The 22,611-nt window shown below is 34.5% G+C and overlaps 4 protein-coding genes across 5 annotated transcripts; 1 reads left to right on the forward strand and 3 right to left on the reverse strand.

Moving 5' to 3' along the window:
• Positions 1 to 352: 352 nt before the first annotated feature.
• On the reverse strand, positions 353 to 4,245 carry LOC102589958 (pentatricopeptide repeat-containing protein At1g80270, mitochondrial-like). Its single transcript, XM_006362206.2, has 3 exons — positions 4,111 to 4,245; positions 2,615 to 3,188; positions 353 to 1,715 (listed from the first exon to the last, which is right to left on the reverse strand). The coding sequence occupies exons 1-3, from the start codon at positions 4,143 to 4,145 to the stop codon at positions 483 to 485; spliced, it is 1,842 nt and encodes a 613-aa protein (XP_006362268.1). The 5' UTR covers positions 4,146 to 4,245; the 3' UTR covers positions 353 to 482.
• A 2,388-nt stretch (positions 4,246 to 6,633) lies between these two features.
• Positions 6,634 to 9,346, forward strand: LOC102590273 (F-box protein At2g26850). 2 transcript variants are annotated; one of them, XM_006362208.2, is made up of 5 exons: positions 6,634 to 7,807; positions 8,003 to 8,082; positions 8,254 to 8,426; positions 8,511 to 8,585; positions 8,818 to 9,346. In XM_006362208.2, exons 1-5 carry the CDS (start codon positions 7,163 to 7,165, stop codon positions 9,003 to 9,005), a joined length of 1,161 nt encoding a protein of 386 aa, XP_006362270.1. In that variant the 5' UTR covers positions 6,634 to 7,162; the 3' UTR covers positions 9,006 to 9,346. The 2 variants fall into 2 exon arrangements, with proteins under 2 accessions (XP_006362270.1, XP_006362269.1); XM_006362207.2 differs by having other exon boundaries at positions 6,637 to 7,807; positions 7,997 to 8,082.
• A 236-nt stretch (positions 9,347 to 9,582) lies between these two features.
• On the reverse strand, positions 9,583 to 14,722 carry LOC102590827 (uncharacterized). The gene is made up of 6 exons (XM_006362209.2): positions 14,368 to 14,722; positions 12,924 to 13,025; positions 12,182 to 12,415; positions 11,602 to 11,704; positions 11,039 to 11,268; positions 9,583 to 10,085 (listed from the first exon to the last, which is right to left on the reverse strand). Exons 1-6 carry the CDS (start codon positions 14,685 to 14,687, stop codon positions 9,863 to 9,865), a joined length of 1,212 nt encoding a protein of 403 aa, XP_006362271.1. The 5' UTR covers positions 14,688 to 14,722; the 3' UTR covers positions 9,583 to 9,862.
• An 801-nt stretch (positions 14,723 to 15,523) lies between these two features.
• LOC102591187 (CDPK-related kinase 1) lies at positions 15,524 to 21,584 on the reverse strand. The gene is made up of 11 exons (XM_006362210.2): positions 20,466 to 21,584; positions 19,457 to 19,587; positions 19,189 to 19,230; positions 19,001 to 19,109; positions 18,199 to 18,277; positions 17,818 to 18,114; positions 17,474 to 17,586; positions 16,913 to 17,020; positions 16,724 to 16,786; positions 16,427 to 16,594; positions 15,524 to 16,108 (listed from the first exon to the last, which is right to left on the reverse strand). Exons 1-11 carry the CDS (start codon positions 20,940 to 20,942, stop codon positions 15,971 to 15,973), a joined length of 1,725 nt encoding a protein of 574 aa, XP_006362272.1. The 5' UTR covers positions 20,943 to 21,584; the 3' UTR covers positions 15,524 to 15,970.
• Between the last annotated feature and the right edge of the window lie 1,027 nt (positions 21,585 to 22,611).

Below are 22,611 nucleotides of genomic sequence, written 5' to 3' on the forward strand. Positions count from 1 at the left end.
GACCTAAGACCTAGTACATTATCCTCCTCAGACCTCACTAGGGGGACAACAGTGGGTGGTTTTGTGATTGAATTTGTGTTTGACACAGATATAGTAATGGCCTAAACACACATTCCACCAAGTTTTTCACAGAGGGAATTCAGAATATAAAGCCGTAAACACATAAAAATGTTAGATGGAATTTAACATCTACTATTTGTACATAAAAAATCATTTCGACCTTGTAGATAAAATGTAATATTCCAACAAAGCGAGTTCATATAAACCCCCTTTTCTTCAAAACACAGTTTACACCAGGTTATAATAATGACATTGATACATCTTATATCCGTGAAGAGCAAGAATAGCATCATGGAGAATCCAGTTAAAAGAGAGGAAATTGATGATATCTGTCAAATGTTCATCCTGCAACTAATGTATAATTTGATAAGTACAAAAAAGAAACTAGAGCCACTTTTGTCAAGAATAAAGATATCATCAATTCAACAAGTCAGAAGTGTCTTCTTAAATGGATCAGATTGTAACAACATGTTTTCCAATACTCTATTTGGAAATACATTGTCAGCTTTCATTCTATCAGCAATTCCATAACAAGGAGCTTTGGCATTGATATAGGCTTGAATAAGACACTGGAACTGGTGAATTCTACAAACATATCCAGCTTGTCTCATTTTGTAAAATATCTTTTCGGTATCATGAACTTCGCCTCTCTTTGCATATTCTTCCATCACAGCCACATAAGAAGTAAATTTCGGTTTCAAGTAGGTATGTTGTGCCGCTTCTTGCAAAATAGTGTCTGCTTTCTCCACTTCTCCTGCTTTAATATAAAGTCTTATAAGGCCATCCCAAGTTAATGGCCCGATCGGGCAGCCACTCTCCGACATCCGCTTGACGAGATCTTTTCCTTTGGCCAACATCTTATGACTTGCATAAATACACAATAGAGGATAATAATGCTTTGATGTAAGATGTTTTCCTTCTTTTGACATCTTATCAAAGACAGCTTCAGCTTCCTCAATTTTATGCAGCTTACCAAAAGCTTCAATAGCAGTCATGCAATCAATAATCCGTGCATTAGGCTCACATAGTTGCCAGATTCTGCGCACATCATCAACCTTTTTAAGATTTGCATAAAGAGCAATCAAATGCCGACAGACCATATGGTTTTCCTCTATCTCTCCTTCCATTTGTTTGAGTACATTCTCTGCCTTTCCTACAAGACCACCAAAGATATAATGCTTCGCAATGATGCTTTTTGTATACATTTTAGGTTCCATCCCTTCAGCCTTCATGGTCTCAATAATTTGCTCCATTCCAGCAATATCATTAGATTGACCCTTAGTATCTATAAGTATTTGGTAAATGATGTCAGTTGGCTTTACGTTTTCCTTTTTCATTAGCAAGAGAACATCCACAATCTTCTTTTTATCTTTCTTATATAGAAGGAGCAAGTGACTGCAAACAGAGCTTGTGAGTGGGAATCCAAGGTTCCTCATTTTGTTAAATATCTCCTCAGATTTCTTCATGTAACCTTTATAAGCACAATTGGCCAATAGACTTAGATAAACAACTTCAGATCTGAAAGACTTCGGTACTCTCTCCACATAAGTTTCTGCCTTGTGTATACCATGGACTTTGGCAATTAAATCAACATGAGAAGCATAATCTTTATCAGTAAATATAAGTTGCCTTTTCAACTCCAACCACTCAAAGAGCTGCCAAGAGAAGGAAAAATATACTCAATTAACAGCGACATAGCAATAAACTAATCAAATGCTACAAGCTCTTATTGAATTATTGTTACATGAAGCTTAAACAAGTGCATTACTCCAAAACCAAATCCGATGAGTAATAAACATGAGTTATTGGAAATTTTGTTCTCCGAACCATAATACTTAATATTTCTCATATAAGTCATCTTCCAACAAATTCATATGTAAACACAAGCTGACATGGCAACTCAAAAAGAAACAAAAGATCCACACCACAAAATCTTCAATATAGCCAAGAGGGCAAGAAAGGAAAGCCCAATACAACCCATGTTAAAGCGCATAGTGATGAACTCGTCCATGTTACAATAAATAGTTAAAACCAAAATTTAAATTTTCCATATATTATTCAAAGTATCCAGTCCAAAGAGAGACTCTCACATTGAAACATGATTTGATAAAAAGGAAAAGGAAAAGCCCAAAAACATGCACACAACCAGCAAAGAGTTCTGCAGCAATTTTGTTCGCTTAGCATGTAGTGTTTTAAGATGCTGCTGTCTCCGGATATCTCAAGGAAGGAGACCATCAATAAAAGGTCTTTGATCTTGTTGTAACGATTTTTTTATAAAAAAAACATCAATCAAAATAGAATGCTTCTGGAAAGAATGCCAGTAGTAATTAGGAAAGATTTGCTTATATGTACCACTTCAAACTAGTTGTAATATCTCTATCTAAAGGGAGATGCAGCTTGTGGCATATTCTGAAATATAGGATAACCAGTTATCTCTATCAAGTCTTCACGCTTAATTAATTTCATTTGCCTAAGCATTGCTCAAACTGGAATATAAGTGAACTTGTAAAAAATGACACTATAAATGAACAACATATAAAACCAAAAAGAATACCTGCAACGCCCTCTTATACATGTGTCGTCTACGAAGATAAATCCTGATGAAAGTTATTTCTGTTCTTGTCAAATCATTTCCCTTTTCAATCCATTCATCCATTACTCTATCAAGAGATAGAACCGGTGCAGCTGTAATAGCTTTTAACAATTCCATGGGAACTTTTTCTCTCAGAGATTCTCCTTGTCTAGCATCAGACTCGCTATCAGACAACTCTAGTTTGTCGTGAGGCATTTCCACATCTTCACCATCAACATCATCCTTACAGAGCTCAGCCTCTACATTTTTCTCTAGCATGCCTTTGGTTACAGTAGGACCCATGAGCTCTGAGAACTCATCGTCCAAGTTACTATCTATCTCACTACTGCTCTTTGTGCCAACCAAAGAAAAGAAAATTTTTTTCCATCCCAAGAACAATTTGGAACCATGTGCCGTCTTGCAGAATCCCCTAAAAGAAAGATATTGATCCGATATTTCATTTGAAATCCCTTCACTGTTTCCTTCTGAATATCTACCGGTTACTTTGTTCATCATACATCTAATTCGAGAAGATCTTGATATAAATCCTTGTTTCCTGGATTACACGACCAAATTCATCCATTACTTTTCCGTTATTCAAGTCAGAAAAGCTTTCTATTGAGAGAGGAATGCAAAAATATACACACAGATCATAGAACAGAGCTAATGAAATCTCGAGGCCAATTTATGTCCTACATAAATTGTAATATGTAACAGCATTCTTACGACATATTTCTGAAATTTCCAATTAAAAGTGGAAAATGCACAAGAATTTCTTTCCTGTTTGTATCACCAAATTATGACACTAATGAAACAAAAAATTCGCTTTTCCTACTCAGATTACAAATTCATGTCACCAGCCAATTCTAACCTACATTTTTCTTACAGGACACTTTAAGTAGAGCACTATAACTACTTCCATACAAATTCTCTCTAGCTCAAACAACTGATCCCCCTCCCTCCATATAAATAGTTACCCAAAAAAGGTGATTGCATATGTTAATGTGATTCTCCAAAAGAATATACAATGTAATAAGATAAAGTACAAAAAAACTTTCTTTATAACTATGGTGTCCGGGCAGCTTGCGCGACCTGCTAGCTCCCACCAACACAAGTACGGATAACTCTATCCACCAATGCTCGGACATATGGGAAACACAAATAATATTTCTAGTAGTGAAAGATAGAGACTTTTAGTCACAAGGAACAAAAAATGTATAGAACCCAACAAAATGCAGCAAAATATGTAAATGGAGAAAGATCACTTCGAGAAAAGCACAAAGAACATCTTTTTTTAAATAATCATGATTGTTTGGGCCAGCTTTCTCGCACCTACACTAATTCTAGAGGTACCTGCTAGCTTCAACTGACACAAGTATCGGGTAACTCTATCCATCGAGACTCGAACAAATGTGAAGTACAAAGAACAAAAAAACAAACCCCAAAATGCAGAATGAGAGAAAAAGGAGAAAGCTTACTTGAGGGAAGAAGATGATCGACGAATCGCCCACATACTGATTTTCACAATTCTTGATTTGGGGAGAAACAAGAAAACTAAATAGAATATTGAGAGACTTAAACCCTAAACCCCTATTTCATTTTGATTCTCTTTGTTCCATTTTACCTGTAATTTTTTTTACTATCTAAAACACAATAATGTAATTGTTTATTTAAAATCATAAATTTTGAAAGTTTTTCTTTATACTGGTGCTCAATCAAATAAGTTTAAGTGAAATGGTGATTAGGTTTTATAGATTTAATTCCTTTAACATGACAAAATATTTAATTTATATACTCAAAATAAGTTTTGTTGCAATTCATGAACACTTTACTTCCTAATACAGTGTTTTATTAGACATTTCCGATTTCAAATTTAATTTTTTTTGTGTATTTTTATTCGTCTATTATGTAGTTAAACTATATAAAATATATCGTCTACTCTAATTATATGCTTATGCCTCACTAAGGAACCCTAGAAATTTTTTTATTTGAAGTTGATATATGTGTATAATTAAAGGTGGATTCGAACCTTTCCTAAAAGAATGAAAAAAACAACTCCTTTATAAACTTGCTCAAGAGTTGGTTAAATTTGGTTCCTCCACCCCCATATTATCTTTTGTTTCTTTAGTGGGATTCCAATACTACATGCAACAAAGTTGCCATCAAACTTTGAATCTCAAAAAGATTGGTGTTTAAAGTTTTGATACTGTTATCAATTATCATTTTGGATAGCATCATAAATTCATTGGATATGTTGTCATTCTACGGAGAACATTAAAGATTTAGAACAATATGAAAAATAATAATATCAAATATACGTGATAAAATAGTCATGCACAAATTGAACTGAATGTCATTCTTATGAAGACAAATTTCAAAGTTCTTGATTGACCCAATGATTTCATGTGGAATGACCTTACCATAAACATAGGCATAAACTTAAGAGCTCTTGTTTGCGTTATTATATAACAGTTCACTTCCGCTCATCCCTCCTTTCTAATACGAGTTTCCTTAATATAATGTCATATATATGTATCATTTTTCACAAACTTGTCCGATCGAGAAACCTATGAAGTGGCCTCCTTGACAATGTGTAATGTACGTTATAATAATTTTAACTATGCATAAACAATGTAATTTTTTACTAAAGGAAATTCAGATGAACCCCTCAACTTTACTTGATTCTGCCTCGAAGTGACACGTATTCAATTACGTAAAGAAGTGATATTTTCCAAAAATATGTCTCGATATCTTTCTATTGTTTTAGTCAAATCCGTCATTTGTTTCATTTTTCTACCGAACATTAAATCAATGAATAGGAAGCTTCATTAATTTCATATAAATGAATAATAGAGTATATGTTATGTACACCGACAAATTAGAGAATTTTTGCATTATTCGATCAAGTAACATATAGACACCGTCTCATTAACCTAATAAGGTAGCTCGAAAAATAAATCAAATAACATGCATTAACTATACGTAGTCATTTTCATTCAGATTTTATGGCAATAAATCACACCAAATTATGAGGGCATTAAACATTCAGAAAAGAATATAGAGAAAGGAAAATAAAATAAGCTTTTAATGTTGCTGCTTGGATTTGTGAACCACATTAAAACTTGTCCACCCATGATGTCAACTCTTCAAACATTAAATAACACAGTAGCCTGTTATTATTATTTGTATTTAATTTTTTTTGCTAAAAAAAATAATTATCTTAATTATAAGAATATCTGCATTATAATCATTTACTCTCATAAATCACATCTTAATTAACACTCTATTAATTAGGTGTGTAATATTTTTTTGTAAATTTTTCTACACTTTCAAATATCTTAATTTGCCAAAATGTCTAATAGCCGAAAAATTACATGATATATATATTATTGAATCACCTTACTTTTTTTTATATTTTTAGTAAAAATTTTGATTCCGCTACTATGTACGTGCGGTTGAGATTTGCCTTGGCAAATGATTTTAAGTCCACATGGTGTGTTAGTGATCATTACAGTTGTAAGATCAGTAGAAGTTAGGCAACTGCCACCTACCTTTTCTATGATGCCTAATAACTATATGGTTAATCACTAGGTGAACTGTGACACCTACTTTTTTTTAAATTTCTGCTACCTAAGTTTTTTGTTTCTTTAAAGTCTTTCCCACATTATTTATTGACTCTGTCAACCAAGTCAATATATATAGTCCATAATTATAAAGATTGGATCAGTTTGTATACATTTCGACTAATTATGATATCTTTTATTAATACAGATATTGAGTATATTGTGACAGATAAAATGGATTGATTAATATTTTTACTTCTAACTCAAATTTAAACCTACTTTGTTAATCAGTGGACCACACCCTTAGGTGCCCATGTTAACAAGTTATTATTGGGATAGAAGTTTAAAGAAGGAATCATAGTCCTGACAAAATCTTGGATGAAATTGAGGATATACTTTGTATTCACCCTCATTTTTAACTATCTTTCAATATTTTTTAAATAAATTTAGTCAATTATTTTTGAACTATTTTAATACTTTTGGTTTCTTGGAAAAGTGGTCTTATTATATATGAGGTAGATATATAAAAAGAAAGTAGTGTTGTTTGTCTTTCATTGTCACTTGAGGAAAAATCAAGATTGGTATTACCAAAGTTTATAAAATTTGAGTTTTTTAAGGGGAGTTTTCTTGCTCAAGTTTTATTCTTTTTGTTTAGTGATCAAATCATCTAAATTTTGTTCACCTCTTATTTCTGGTGGGCAATTTATTGTAGTTGGATACCAAAACATTTAAGAAACAACTTCTTTTTGTTGGTTGTTTTCATCTCTCTTTTTTTGTGGTTTTGTGAGTTTCAATAATTAAAGCTTGTCTTGTGTGGTACATCTACCTATCTCCCTCATTTGAAAACTCAGCCAAAATTTTCACAATCTAAGTCATTTTTCTTTTTACCCTTTTCACTATATATATAAACTAGTTTCTTGCATTATCTTAGCTAAGTTAAAAAAGCAATCTTTTTTCTTTGAATGCAATGCTTGTTTTCTTGATTTCTTGCTTTTCCTTCATCTTACTAGTTTCTAAGTCATTTTTCAAGCCAATGGGAGGTTTCTCAAATGTATGGTTTAGTGAAGAACTTGTAAAGTTCTTAGCTTTATGGTTTAGTAAAGGTAGAAATGCTATTAGTTTCTTGAATTCGCCACTTATGACAGATCATGTTAAGTCAAAACTAGAGAATGTTGTGGAGAAAGAAGAGGGAGTTTCTTTACTGGATTTGCCTGATTTGACATTGGAATGTATTTTTGAGAGGCTTCCACCAAATGGTCTTTGTAATATGGCTGCAGTTTGTAATTCTTTGAGAGAAAAATGTACAAGTGATCATTTGTGGGAGAAACATATGAAGGAAAAATGGGGTGAATTGATTGGTTCTGCTGCTTATAAAGAATGGCAATGCTATGTTGTGTCAAGAAATAAAGCTTCCATCTTGGAGAAATCAAGAAAAAAAAAAGATCTTTATGGGAAATTTTCGAAGATTAGGAAACTTTTATGGAACAGATCAAAAGGAAATGAAGATGACAGCAAGGTTGGAAATTCTTCAGAAATGAGCTCAATTATGGATTGGTACCTCTCCCTTGAGACTGGAAAGTTTTGGTTCCCGGCTCAGGTTTTTAACCGCGAGGTAATTGGAACGAGTTTAACTTTTATACACTGACAGTATACGGAATTTTCATATTGCAAGTGTAAATTTACATGCTGTATCAAATAACTTGCATTTGGTTGTTACCTGTAGTTTTTGCTGTCATTATTTTTTATTGTTGAAGCATCTATTGAACAAAATGCTGATAGATCATGCTTTTTTCTTTTGAAGGTACAGAATGGACAAGTTGGTTTTATGTTATCTTGCTATGATGCTGAAGTTAGCTATGATTCTAGAACAAATACTTTTAGTGCAAGGTAATCTTAACACACATAGTCGAACATATTTACTGTTTACTTTTTCTAGCCAGTAAACACGGAGTTCTACACTGTGTGTTTTACATCAGCTGACTATAGTTAGATGTGTTCAAGATTCTTTTTTTTTTCTTTAAGCCCTTTTGCCTAAATGTGAATGAATAAATTTTGCAGGTATCCATCGTACGGGAGGCGAATAATAGAGGATGATATAGAATGGAATAGACTAAGAGCACCAACTGTTGATACTCTTCCTTATGTTCTTCATGTATCAGATTGCTTAGATGATCTGAAACCTGATGATCACATTGAGATTCAGTGGAGAAAAAGCAAAGAGTTTGCATATGGTGTGTGCTTTTGTCCAAAAACAATTTGTTTTTTATCTTATTAGCATTGAATATACTCGAAAAGTTCTGATCTTTGTTCTGCAGGTTGGTGGTATGGAGTTGTTGGACACTCGGAATCTTGTAGTGGCAGCAAGTTGAATTGCCATTGTCATGCCAGTGGTAAGTTACACAACTTTGAAGTAAATTTTGTCGAGTCCCAAAAGGGAAGGCGAAAAATTCAAATGCAGGGGTAATAGTTAGGTGTTGTTTCTGGTTTTCCATGATATATAGCTCCAATACAACTTATTTTGAACTATAAAAGAGACATTATTTACTTAATTATGTCTTCAACGAGTACGTACATTAAATGGAAATTTCATGATTACTATTCTCATGACTAGCTACATCGCAGAGACAGTGCTGTTGGAGTTCAAACAGTACACCCCGGGCTCGAGGTGGAGGCAAACAGTGATAAACAGGAAGGATCACAGAGAAGTTGGCAATGAAGGAGATGGTTTTTATGGAGGAATCAGAAAGCTTTATAGTGACAAAGAGATTTCATTGTGGAAAAGCCTCTTGCCTAACAGCATTTTGGAATAGCACACAAACAAAAAGCATTGAAACTGTTCTCAGTGTAAATAGAAAGCAACTTATGGATAGAGCACAATTAGGCTTTAGAATTTTTGCTCTGGTGTGTTCAAATGCATGTACATACAAGACTGAAAGAGGTTGATAGAGCCTCGGGAATGGAGAAACTCTTGGTAGAAATTGCGTCCCCTTTGGTAGACCTTACGATGTATTAAATTCGAATTAATCAAGCTAGTGAGTTTTGGATACCGGATGCATAAACCACAAAAAAAGGGTGTTGTAAGAATATGTTTTCTATGCATGGTAAAAAGTTCAGTAGTTATGAAGAGATGAAAATAAAAGCTTCTTTCTTATATCTGTTTTTCACTTTATTTAAGAGTATATATAGAGATACTTTTGTCCTTTTCTTTTCAATCTTCTTCTTTTCCAACTTGTCATTGATGAAACTTCATTAAGGTATTTCTTATACTATACCTAATTGCCTTTGGGGCAATATTTTCTCCTAACCTAACACCAGAATATAAGTAAAAAGAAATACTTATTTCCCATGGAAAACATTTTCCTTCGTATCGAGAGCACCACAAATATATCAACTTATCAATAAAATTTAACATTTCTTGATCAGGCAGCACCATTTTCATGTATTTAACAAAGAATGACCCAATCAACACTACATGTTTTCAATTAGACTCCATGTCTAATTGAAGCCCATACCATAATATACACACAACATGAAGAAACAGGCTATTTTCTCAACTAGTACCTAACAACTGACATTCACAAAGGAAACCACAAGATTTTGCTTTACAACAGAAGAACAAAATAGCCGGCATTCTTCATCAAGAATCCGGTGGTCAAGCATCCGAGAGCTAACATTTTTCACCGTCTCTTGAATACACCGGTATTTCCCATTTCTTGGTATTCTTTTTCGAATCATCGCTGAGGCTGAGATCATTATCATCCTCTTTCATTGTTTTGATAAATGTTTTCGCTCCCATCAAAATAAGCCTTTCTACCATGAAGAGCTCGTAATTGTTTTCAATCAATGGATCCAAAATGCTGCTATAATTTGAGGAATAGGCTAGCTTGTACCTGCAAATAGTAGGTACAAGAACAAAGATTATAGCAGGCAATAGTTACGGTCTTCCAGAAGATGATCAAATGGATTTTCTCCTATTACGACCAACAGTATTCGTTTATCAAGGAACTTGCTTTTGTCTGGTCATTACAAGTTAAGCAGATATTTTCTTTTTAAGTAAAGGTATAGGCTTGCTAGAGATTTATAAGTGAATACAGAATGTACAGAGCTTTTAGGGCTAGAGCGACATGAGAAGTCACAATTCCTCTAGCCGAATCATACTTGATTGGGACTGAAGCATTGTTGTTGTTAAGTAAAGGTATACAAGTCAAGTCAAGCGCTAATCCAAGACAAATTCCCTAAATCAGATGACATAGCAGAACCATCCTATGACCAGGGGGCATCCAGGAACAATTTTTTTTACTAAACAGCCATACTCTACCCTGCTCTCTATCAAGAAAGCCAGATCCAAATGGTCTGAATGCTCTATATCTCATACGAGACAAAGGAATGAAGTAGATCCAAGTACAAAGTGATTGGATTTTCTCCAATCCACCCCACACTCTCACTATCTCCCTTATACATGGTTTTATGACATCAAGATCCAAGTCTGCCTCCTCTTCTCCAGCAACTTCAATTTAATCAGGGTATTGCTAAAGATGCAATCAAAAGGATCTAGTTAATTGATGCAAAGTTTTTCAGATAGAAATCTGAAAGTCTCTCAGAAACATTATATTAAACTATGAAGTCCTTACATACTTGTCATCTACATGTTTCAGAGGAAAAATACAGTGTACATTGTAGGTACTAGTGTACCGAAGCTAGTTAGTTTTAGGAAGACTATAAGGAAATAAAGTGTTATAAAGCAGAAAGCAACCAAAAGAAACAGTGCATATTACTCTTCTATAGTATACAAAGATCAAGTAGAGGACAGGAAGACTCTAAAAGAGTTGAAAAGATCACTAACCTCACAGCCAGAGGAGAAAAGTAACCTGGTGTCCTCTCATTAGAAGCAATAAAAAGGGTTCGCCCAGGCGGGACCCATTTTGCTATCCTGCATAGAATAAACTCTGCATGTGTATCCCTGTCCAAATGAGGGTGCTTACTTCGTTCAACCCCAAACCTGTCCTTCCTCGTCTTCAGAACATCACCTCTTCGAACATGCATAGCATCATAATCACCAAGCAGCTTCTTGATCTATAGAAAATGATAGAATCCATCAAAACATATTAAGGTGGTAGCTTTCACAGCCATTTATGCAACAAAGGAAAACTTAGAAGCATATTATATAAGGAAGCTAATAGAGAAAGAAACTATAATATGCATTTGTTGTTCTAAAACAAAAAAAGGTTCAAGATATGATGTTTGATCATTAATCTAGTGGACTCAACATATAGAGAAAACATGTCAAAGATGTGACAGCAATCTAGTTCTACTGCTAACAGAAAACAGTGTTAAAGGATTTCATTTTCACACAGATGATAGAGACAAAGTAGATTTAAGTAGTTAAAGGTCATGCAGTTAACTAACTTCTTCTGCTGCATATCGTAGTTTTTCCGCGGCCATTGAAGGAAGAAATGAAAATGGCAGAAGAATGGAGCTGTGATTTTTCCTATCCTTGCATTCTGCAAACCTGAATGATTACCATGATTAATATATACAGTAAATCTATTAGAACTCAAAAGGAGGTCTTATACTAAAAGTCAAAAAAATATAAGCAAATCATCCCCTGCTACAAGCTCCATTTTCTCCTAGCACATGAAAGTTTGCACATGAGCGAGTACCTAACGTCAAACTGGTTTATAAAGGATACAAACCAAAAATAAATAAATTAAACAACTAATACAACTTTTAAGCAGCCGTGAACTAATCTTGGCATAGTATATTTTCTTTTCTGTTTTCCTGTACAGATTAAATACAGGTTTTGCAATCAGAAAAAATAATGGAATTAAATCCATTGATGGAATGGGCTGGATAGTTCCAAATGCTAGGAGGATACTATCCTTCCACTAGAAAAGAAAAATAGAAAAGAGAAAAGATAAACTCGTGCACCAGCCATCACAATGTCTAATCACTTGAAGGGGGGCAACTTGAGAGAGAGGACGTTTACCAAGAAAGCGGGCTTGCAGTTCGATTGATAAGCAAAATGTTTGAGTACGAACTTTTTTCTTTGAGATCAGTCTTGCTAACTCCTTCAACGTGGGCAACTCCTCTAGAACCTAACTTCATGCTTGTTGCCAGGACATGATGCCACATTTCAGAATTGTCTAAAATTACAGGTACAGTGTCAGAGATGAGGTCCAGATCATACAAAGAATCCATAGCACACGAACTATCCGACCACCTGACAATTAGATGGACACATAGGAAGTCAGTAAGTTAATATTGTTAAACAATTTATTTTAACAGGTAATCCAGAAACAGATAAAAGTAGTATTCAAATGCTTGTCAAACGTATATCACATCAGCATACATAATCTAGTTCTTTGTAGCTTAGGCACAACTGAAACAACAATATTGAAACTCTAATTACTCATTACTGAATATGGCCATGCGCGACTATAATGTATCTGTGCATCTGCTTGATGCTTTGTTAATGACGTTTTTCTTACTTCATCAAAAAAATAATGTATCACATATATATTCTGCCGTTCTATTAAATTCATCGACGTATATTTTTAGATAATTTATAAGAGACATATCAATTTTCTAATGCGTACATTTTACACGGAATTGGATGCAACAATTTAATGAACTCCACCTTGCCATTATTAATGAAATGGTAACTTGCCTCAGAAATGGATGCAACCTAATCAAAGAACTCCAACATGTCACTAATACAGAAAAATTACCTTTCCTCAGTTTCCTCAGAAATTGAATTGCCGGACCCGTGAAGAATTCCTCTCTTGTTGTGGATCGGATTGATACACATCCTCGCAGGCATAACAAATGTTCTGCAACAAGTAGTAGCCTATTATAGGATAAGTAGAACTTCAAATACATCTTTCATAAAAGAAATGTTCTAACTGTTAAAACACATCTTAAAATGCATTGTTTTCTTGCCATAACCAAATGTATGGTTTGTGTCTGGAAGCAACACAAACAACAAATTGTGCACAGAGATATGTGGTTATCCAAATCAACTGTAAGATAATACTAATTGCTGCATGCATGTCAAATCTTATGTCCATAAGCTTAGTACAGATGATCCTAGGATGTCCATCTTTGAATGGATCAAATTTTCTTTCATCAACATAAACACAAAAGAATAGTAGCTAACAAAGAGTCTATTAGCAAGTGCCCCCTGGAATTGTCAAGGTGCACAAGCTGCCCAGGACACCACGGTTGTCAAAAAAGAAGAATAGTATAGTTGCTAACATGTTATGCTGCTGCTGTTGTGAAATTTAATCCAAAGATCAAAATCACTCATTGAAACAGCTGACTAATCCATAAGATGCAGACTTCATTCTAGCAAAACATTTGAAGTTTCAGCATACCTCTAACAGAGGAATTAAACTGACCTTTATTATAGAGAACCCAAGAACTAAATCTCTCGAAAACAAACCACGTTGCAAATTGCAACAATCATCAAACTGTATTATTGTAACTTACCTCAATCAACAAATGCTATTAGTACATTCCCAGGTCAAAAAAGCAACAGTTCTTGTAAATTGTTTCAATCATCACCTATAATACCTATATAACTAAATTGAAGTCCCTCCCTCTTCTTTTATATGATAAGGTGGTCACAATTCAACCGCCAATAAACTGAAAGGACAAAACAAAATTCAGACCACCCCAGTCCCTATACTACGTACAAGATCAACATTTATCTTTTCCAACTCAGGCTTATGTAAAGAATCCACTCAAGCTGAAAGGAAATATATTAACCAAAACTTCTCTTCTTTTTTTATAGCAATCAAGAAGCAAACATCCAGCAAGTAAAACCATTTTCAACATAGAAAAGATTCAAACTTTGCAAACTAGATTTCAACAGAACAACAACAACTATGCCTCAGTCCCAAACAAGTTGTCATTGATATGAACTTCATTTCATATCATCCTCATACTAAAAGGGCAACTTGCGCACTAAGCTCCCTCTATGCACAGGGTCCGTGGAAGGGCCAGACCACAAGAGTCTATTGTAGGCAGTCTCATACTGCATTTCTGCAAGAGACCATTTCCGCAGCTCGAACCCCAGAACAGTTTTACAAATTACACTAAGGCTCCCCTTGCATACTAAGTAAGCTAAAAGTGAAATTTCAAGAAACCCAAAAGAGGGAAACAAAACTTTACCTCTGAAGAAACATAGCTTCTTCAAGAGCACACCTAAGGCTTGATTCTTGATGACCCAAACCTGCACAAGTATCACAATGTTTTCCAGGACAATCAATTCTATTTCCCCAATAAATATACTTATGAGGCCCATTATGTTGTCGACGATTCTTAGAAAAGACTGAGTTTTTTGAGGTTATAGAAGTGGAAAAAGAGAACCCATTTGGGGAAAACAATGTTGAAGCTATGTACAACAAAGTTATGGCTACAATGGAAACTGTAAGTATAAGTGTTGGAGATCTTGGTTTGGTTTTCCCCTTGTGGGTTTTTTGGATCGCCATTTTTTTTTCTGATTCTTGAATTACAGAGAAGAAGCAAAGAAATAAGAAGATCTGGATGAACACTCACTTTGGTACCATCAAGTTTTTAAAAGTTTCATTTCAGTACTTAATATCTCTGTTTTAGTTCAAATTAGTCCCTTTTAACAACTTCGGTGGTTAGACAACGTTTTCGTAATGTGTTATACTGTTTTGATGAATATAATGTTTGAATTAAGGACATTGTTTTATTATGTCACACATCATATAAAAAAAAAGTAAAATAATATTAGATATAAGTTAGAGGAAAATTAGAAATAAAAAAGGAGGTAATATCACGATCACAAATTAAATTACATAATAATGAATTTAACACTACTTCACTTTCAGACATAAATTATATTTAAAAAAACAGGATAGAATACAATTTGTAACAACCATTCAAAAAAGTTGTAAAAAGGAAAGTGTGATCATACAATTTTGGCCATTTAAATCATTTCACTGAGGATTAATTAATATATGTTTAAACCAGCTCATTAGTGGCCCTCCTAATTACTATGGATCATAAGATATTAAGGTAAATTATGTTGGTAGGGCATTTACCTAATTCTGAAAACTCCCAACTGCTAGACAACATGTTTTTTCATTTAAAATTAAGAAAAGCTCAAAGGTCAAAAAGCATTTGGCTCATTAGTAAAAATTTATCCACATCGAATGTCTATATCAAATATAAATATAAAATATCTCTTACATATACATTTATATCCAAATCATGGTTAAACAACATGTATTTGTAATTGCTATGATTAACCTGATGATTTGGTGTAAGCATTCGTAGGATTGCAAAATTTTGTGTGCGCCACCACTATGGTTGTGTTCATATATTAAATTATAGCAGAATTGTGACAATAGACTAACACGAGCGGATCTAAGGTTACAGACACATTAAAGAGAATTTATTATGCTAAGCAAGAAGCCACAAGAAACTCATCTCAGCTTTCAGCTGTCTTTTCTGAGAAACTACTTACAACTTTTTCTTCTGATTATCCTCATCTGTACAATCCTCTTAAAGTGGAATGTGATCCAACATTTGAAGAATACAAGAATTACATGACAAAATAAGATTTGACACCAAATATACTGCTGCTCCTAGTGCCATGTATTTTCAAACTGGATCTGTAGTTTCGTCGTAAACTAGCTGTTTCCGCCTTTCAACAGATCATTTGATCAAGCAACAAGACTTCGATTCTTCGAGTGATGAATAGTCTGAAAGCATTGGGAAGTTTCATTAAGATAGGTTATACTCTTTAAGCTTTTTGAAATGTGCGCGAAGAAACTCCATGTAGAAGCCGAACAAATCCCAAGAAACTGAGCTTCCCATCAGAGTGTCTAATCCAGTCCTGCAGAACTACATGAACTGGGACGGAAGGACTAAGCCCGAGCTCCTGTTTAAATAAACCAGATAGGAAAATTAGCAAGCTTGAAGCTGAGAATCGCAAACACTAGTCAGCCAAGAAGTTCAAGAAATGATTGGCAAATCATACTATAATCATACTTTTAACTTATTTCTGTACATGTTGATTTGGTTCTTTTTTACTTGAAGATGTCATAAGCAAATAACTATAATTCATGTAGGAAGTTATTACTCTAACCTTTATGAATTAAATCTTATTGATGAACATAAAAATCAGATACGTGCCGATCCTAGTTATAGTACTACTATTAGCATAACGATGAGAGAAGGGGGAGGAGGGAGAGTGTACCGAGGCAAGTTCCTCTATCATAATAGGTCTGTTCCCCTCCTTTTCAAAGAACTCATAGCCACGACGAGCATGTTGCTCCCAGCTTTCCATTCCCTCAAGCTGATGTACACTTATTGAAGCAGCACAGAATTCTTCAAAATCCAATTTTCTGTATTGAAGAGAGCTCACCTGCACAGGACATGAAAAAGTCGGTCAACAAAATTTGCCATCGTTTCATTATGTCTATCAGAATTGTAAGTATGAAGATCACCACTTCAACAAGATAGAACCAAAGGAGCTTCCTGAGAGGAAGCTTACCGTATTAACAAAGTCGAAAACCCTTGAATCCTTCATCGCATCGGTGGAGTTCTTCATCACAGCCTGCCGAATCATTAAACTAATCAGAAACAGTATACTGAGGGAAAAAAAACAAAAATGAACCTACAATCTCTTTAGTTTTTTTTTGTTTTTTTCTGGAACAATGATGGTTGAGGATAGAGAGCTTACCATTTTGAAGTTTGGTAGAGCTACAAGTCCACTTTTGCTTGGCCCTAATAGTGTAAACTGATCACGAAGATAAGCTAGTTGTGGTATAGCCAATGTCTTAGCAAGAGCCTGTTACAGTAGCAGCAAATGATAAATCACACAGCTAACAAATATAGGGGCTAACATTTCTTTAGAAGTCAAAATAATTTCATTTGTCATATTGCTCCAAGATTGTGCGACTATATGACGCTTATGACATCACATTTTTTGCTACTTATACACTATAATCTCTCGGTGACAGGAAAAATATGTTTCTGTATATATTTACAGGATGACAGAAATGCTGAACAGGTTATATTAGAACCTTGCTGATCACATAATGCTCCCGTTGCTTTTTGGGGCAGGGCAAGGAAAAGAGTTTGAAGAAACATAAGAGGAAGGGAACACAGAAGAATTTATCTGACCTTAGCACGCCTCGAAAGGCATGGCAGTACTTACAAGAAGTGGTCATATTAGATTTTTTGGCTAAATTATATGACTACTGAACTTAGAAGCAAGTTTTACAAGAACAGATATACATACCCTTAAAGCAGTTTTTCTAAGAGAAGAAGAATACACATAAGCTTTTACAAGCTTATATACTATCATATCCAAAGGAATCTTCACGTCATGATGACCAGCCAACCAAGGATGACCTACAGAAGAAATGAGACAGGTTAAGAAATTTGTAATACTGCAATAATAAACATAAATATGAAACAATAGAGGTAATGTGGTTAAATCAGGAAGTCATTAGGTGCATTCATATATGGTGATGACGAGTTCTGCTCGAGACAACACTCAACAAGGACGTTAAGGGACTTGAAACTGGTCTAGGTATGTCCTAATTCCAAAATTGTAAGGTCTACATTGTCAAGGAGACTTACTGAGAGCCTGAGCTGCAGTTAGCCTTTTGCGATAATCCTTATTCAGCAATCTTTTTACAAAGTCTACTGCATCAGAAGACAAAGAGGGCCAAGGGGATTCGTCAAAGTTTGGATCAGTTTTCAGGATGGCCCTAAATATACCAGACTCTGTCCGCGCCCAGAAAGGTCTGCTTCCACAAAGAAGAATATATGCAATTACACCAATACTCCACATGTCAGCTTCTGTTCCATAAGATCTATGCAAAACCTCAGGTGCAACATAGTATGCACTTCCGACAATATCATTAAGCCTTTCATCTGCAAATATTTCCGTTAGTCAAACTATGGCATGCTACAAGCACAAAATAAGAAATGATAAATGTTGTATGCATTAACTTTTACCTGGTTTTACATAATCGGAAAGACCAAAGTCAATGGCCTTTAAAGGAGAGTTCTCATCCTTAGAAACGAAAAGGAAATTCTGAGTAGCACACAAGAACAACTGTCAATATAATGAGCTTGGAAACCAAAGAAATATAGGAGCATACGAAACATAGAGTGAGGTAGGAAAGAAATGACACTACACGTGTTTCACATATATGGTGGGACTAGAAGAAACCCTGGAAATTTCCATTAGATGCCGTAAGAAAATATGCAGACCATAACTAATTTCTTCAGTGGTCTGTCCGATACACAAACCTCCGAAAGCATTTTGATTTGGTTGAGCTGATTTGACTCTCTCAATACTTTACAGGGGCTTATGCAAAATTGTAATTGGGTTGTCAGAATTCATCATGTGATATTATGTTACCAAAATAACTCATGAATGATCTTTTAATCACCTAATTAGTTGGGCAGGATCCTAGGTATCCATAATGAAATTGCACATATAAAATGGAAAATCCAGGAATACTCACTCCATCTACTGTAAACTTGTTGCACATGATTAATTTATCAGTTATTAAGTTGAGAGTCATAACTACTATGATGATGATGCCTTGAGTGTTTTCTTTTGATACTAGAGGTTATTAATTATGCTATTGTGCTTGCTTTCGTGCACTTAATGTCCATCAACAAAATTTTGCAAACTAGTAAACTTGACTCTATTCCTTAGGTTCATTCAGAAGTTCTAAACATAAGTAGAGTGTTCATTGCAAATGAATATTTGAGTGTTATATGTAGATTAAAAAAAAAACTCCATTACCTCAGGCTTTAGGTCGCGATGAACAACCCCTTGAAGATGACAGTACGAGACCACGCTTAGAAGTTGCACCATGACAGCTTTGGCATCGTCCTCCGAGTATTTCCCACCCCTTCAAAAGAAACTGCTGTCAGGAAATTCACATAGGAGAATACCGAGCATGCTAAGCTGAAAATATTTTAAGTACCCACCTTGCAAGTATCCGGTCCAGCAATTCTCCTCCTTTACATAACCTGAAGAAGATCTCACAAAGATAAGTACAAACAAATGCAGAAAGCATAAAAGACAAAAATGATAAACTAAAATAGATTTCTCTTATGATAACATGACAAGCCATGCAAACATTTGGAAGGACGTAGACCAAATAAGACAAATTCATTTATGTCAGAATGCTGAAGAATGACAAGTTACCCTGAAACACAACTAAAGGCAGCATTAAGATTGACAATTTCAACTTACTCCATGACTATATAAACATTTTCCTCATCCTCATAGGCATCATAGAATTGAACCAGATTCCTATGTCCTGTCAAAGCACGCAATATTTTGACTTCTCTCCTTACATCCTCAATTGCAATTGCTGTAGTCATCTGCAAAAGATTCCTCAGTCTCATTAAACAAAGAAATAATACAATCAGGTGATACTGCTCTCGGCATGAAAATAACAGGATAGCATCAAGTAAATACAGTTGACAAGAAATGATTGGACGTGCTTAGAAGAAGCATCGAGCTGTAAGTTAACCTTTACTTTTTTTTGATAGGTACCAAACTATACAACACAAAATTCAATACCAAATGTTCTGGACTGTCAACTAAAATCCACAGTAAGTTTCACTTTGGCCAAGGTCAATTTCTCATAATCCTGATGCTGGAATTTCCAACAAATCTATCTAGCCCATTTGCCATCTGTTAGAGTCCCACATCGGCTAGAGAATGGACTGTGGTCCGCTTATATGGACTTGGACAATCCTCCGCTCATGAGCTAAATTTTGGAATTGAGTTAGCCCAAGTGTCATATCTACACACCATCCTTATTAACTATTTCTGGAACCAAAATTTGTTGGAAAAATGAGAACATCCACTATATTTCTGCAGAAAGACTGCAGTCATCACCTCATTCTAAGTCACCAAACACCTTGCACCTCAAAGTACTATAGAATAAAAGGACATCTCAACCAGAAGAAACTACAATCAGCAGCAATGACAAATGAGGAATTGAACAAGATTCAGCATCCAAACCACATATAGAAATAAAAGTCTTACCTTTTTTTTACAGGTCATATAGAATTAAAATTCATACTAATTGGGAAACAATAGGAAAATCTTAGTAGCTCAGTAACAATACCAACTATCTGAACTTTCACCTTGTTGGGGAGGGTTTGATTCCCCACAAGTTCCCCGCCTTGTGATCCCCTTCCCCTGCCCCTTAATTTAAGAAAAAAAATGGGAAACAGCATAAAAGGCAAACCTTTGATTTTGGGATAACTTTTACAGCTACATCATGCCCTTTCAAGCTCCCTCTTTTCCCCTTAGCTGCAGAAGTATAACCAAAATGCCCTCTTCCCACTTCTTCTCCAAGATCATAGTGACTATCAAAATTCTTTGAGTACCCAAAAATCTTATCCAACCCAATATCACATTCACTCCCTTCTGGAATTGTAGCTTCATTAGGTTTAATTGAGCCATGCCTTCTAGCAAGTAATGCCCTAATATGCTTAGCTGGTGATGGTGGTACACGTTTGAGAAACCTCAAAGGTGTTGAAGTCACACTAGAATTAGCAGGAGAGTTCTTGAATGCACTAGGCAAAGGACTTGGACTATAAAAAGGGAATTTTGGTGTTTTCCCAGTGTGGGAATTCAATTCTTGCTCATTATCAATGGGAATTGTGGGATTTTCAGACAGGTTTTGTGGGGATTGGATAGGTTTTCCATGACAAAGTCCCATGGAATCAAGAACCCAATTTTCAGCACAGAAATCAGTTAATAGTTAAAAGAAGAACAGTAAAGTTAATAACTTTTTTACACAGAGAAAACACAGGGAACTAGACCATTACAAAAGGGGGGAAACAAGAGTAAATTCTCAAGAAACAGAAATACAAGAAAAGGAGGAATTCCCAGAAACCCAAACAGCTGAAGAAGTAAAAAAGTTACTATCTTGGAACTGCAAAACAAGAAAGATGAGATTTTTAAGCTTGAAACAGCAGAACCAAGAAGGGATCAACAAAGAATTAAGCTTAAGGTATTTAAGGTCCAAGACAATTTCTAGGAAAAGAGCAAATCCCAAGAAAAAGGAATTAGACTTTGTGATCAAATGATCAATGCCAGATAGGCAACTACAACAACTATCAAGAATCAAAGATTTTACTAACAGGTTTTAGCTGAAGAAATGTAAAGAAATATAGGAGGTAGTGGGAAGTATGGAATCAAAGTAAAGCAAGGAAAAAAATATAATTTTTTTTTTTACCAAAGAGTGAAGAAGAATGATAAGAAGAGCAAAAAGTGAGAAAAAAGATGCTTAAGCAATAGCAGGAAGAAAAGAAAGGTAGAAGGGGGGAAAAGGAAAGAAGCTAAGCCTCCTTTACTTGTCTGATTTCTCAACTTTTTCTTTATATTGTTTCTTTAGTTTTATTATAACATTGTTAATGTTTTTTTCTCCGTAATACATAATCAAACACTCAAATTTAGTTTTAGCTAGCAAGTAAAAATACTTAGATTATAAATATAGACATCTATACACCTCAATTCATTTCTACTGTGTTAGTTGAATAATCTAACTTACAGAATAGTTATCTAGACACATAATGTGTCCACGAGACACTGTGAAAATGAGTTGAAGTGTTCAATAGTCAGTTAAGTTAATTCATCTCTATTGTGTCAGTTGAACAATCCAACTTACAAAATAACAATCTAGAAGCCTATAAGTATCAGGTGTCCACAAGACACAGAGACAACTTAAAATTAAGTTGGAGTGCTTTTTTGTCGGTTGAGGCAAATTTAAGTGTTTGTTTGTGTATTAGGTTTTTTTTTTTTTTTCATTTGCTTTGAGTGAAAATATTATTAATTGTTAATAATGTAAGTGGGGTTTGGGGGTTTGGATCCTTCCAGCCTGTCTTTAGAGAGAGAGAGTAAGTTGGAGAGAGAAGCATTTGTGTATTCTTATGTATGTGAACATTTGTGAACAACTATATATGCTAACCAATATTGTCTGTAAAGTTTTGAGGTTTGACTGCTATTGTTTGGCTTTTGATTTTGATCTAACTTTGAAAAATTGTTGTATTTGTTACATTATCTTATTTCTCTTTTCACAATAGAACTGCACAATATTTTGACTTCTTAAAACAGAAAAAATAATTAGTAGCATGAACATTTGCTCTTAAATTATCATTTTGTGAATTTGTCAATGAAGATTCCAACATTTTTCTCATAAGATACATTATAATAGTCGTGTTCAAATTAATTTATGTGCATTTAATTATATTATGAGAAATATGTAGGATACAAGGAGTTTTTAATATATTTGGTAAAGTTATTGTCATATGATCATGAGATCATGCGTTTGAGCTATGTAAATAACCTCTTGCAGTTTGCAAGATAAGAATGCATATAATAGATTA

Source organism: Solanum tuberosum, unplaced genomic scaffold (genome assembly GCF_000226075.1).
Source record: "Solanum tuberosum cultivar DM 1-3 516 R44 unplaced genomic scaffold, SolTub_3.0 scf00379, whole genome shotgun sequence".
In the NCBI taxonomy this organism is placed as follows: Eukaryota; Viridiplantae; Streptophyta; class Magnoliopsida; order Solanales; family Solanaceae; genus Solanum; species Solanum tuberosum.

Excerpts from the sequence above, each read along its gene's own strand:
- LOC102591187 (XM_006362210.2), bottom strand. The coding sequence starts at position 20,942 with ATGGGACTTTGTCATGGAAAACCTATCCAATCCCCACAAAACCTGTCT. Across the intron at positions 19,110-19,188 it reads CTGGACCGGATACTTGCAAG|GGGTGGGAAATACTCGGAGG; the intron begins GTGGGTACTTAA and ends TTTCTTTTGAAG. Across the intron at positions 16,109-16,426 it reads TGATAGAGGAACTTGCCTCG|GAGCTCGGGCTTAGTCCTTC; the intron begins GTACACTCTCCC and ends TTATTTAAACAG.
- LOC102590273 (XM_006362207.2), top strand. The coding sequence starts at position 7,163 with ATGCTTGTTTTCTTGATTTCTTGCTTTTCCTTCATCTTACTAGTTTCT. Across the intron at positions 8,083-8,253 it reads ACAAATACTTTTAGTGCAAG|GTATCCATCGTACGGGAGGC; the intron begins GTAATCTTAACA and ends TAAATTTTGCAG. Across the intron at positions 8,586-8,817 it reads TTGCCATTGTCATGCCAGTG|AGACAGTGCTGTTGGAGTTC; the intron begins GTAAGTTACACA and ends GCTACATCGCAG.
- LOC102590827 (XM_006362209.2), bottom strand. The coding sequence starts at position 14,687 with ATGGCGATCCAAAAAACCCACAAGGGGAAAACCAAACCAAGATCTCCA. Across the intron at positions 12,416-12,923 it reads TCTGAGGAAACTGAGGAAAG|GTGGTCGGATAGTTCGTGTG; the intron begins GTAATTTTTCTG and ends TCTAATTGTCAG. Across the intron at positions 10,086-11,038 it reads TTTTCTCCTCTGGCTGTGAG|GTACAAGCTAGCCTATTCCT; the intron begins GTTAGTGATCTT and ends TACTATTTGCAG.
- LOC102589958 (XM_006362206.2), bottom strand. The coding sequence starts at position 4,145 with ATGTGGGCGATTCGTCGATCATCTTCTTCCCTCAA. Across the intron at positions 3,189-4,110 it reads CGATCATCTTCTTCCCTCAA|GAAACAAGGATTTATATCAA; the intron begins GTAAGCTTTCTC and ends CGTGTAATCCAG. Across the intron at positions 1,716-2,614 it reads TGTATAAGAGGGCGTTGCAG|CTCTTTGAGTGGTTGGAGTT; the intron begins GTATTCTTTTTG and ends TTCTCTTGGCAG.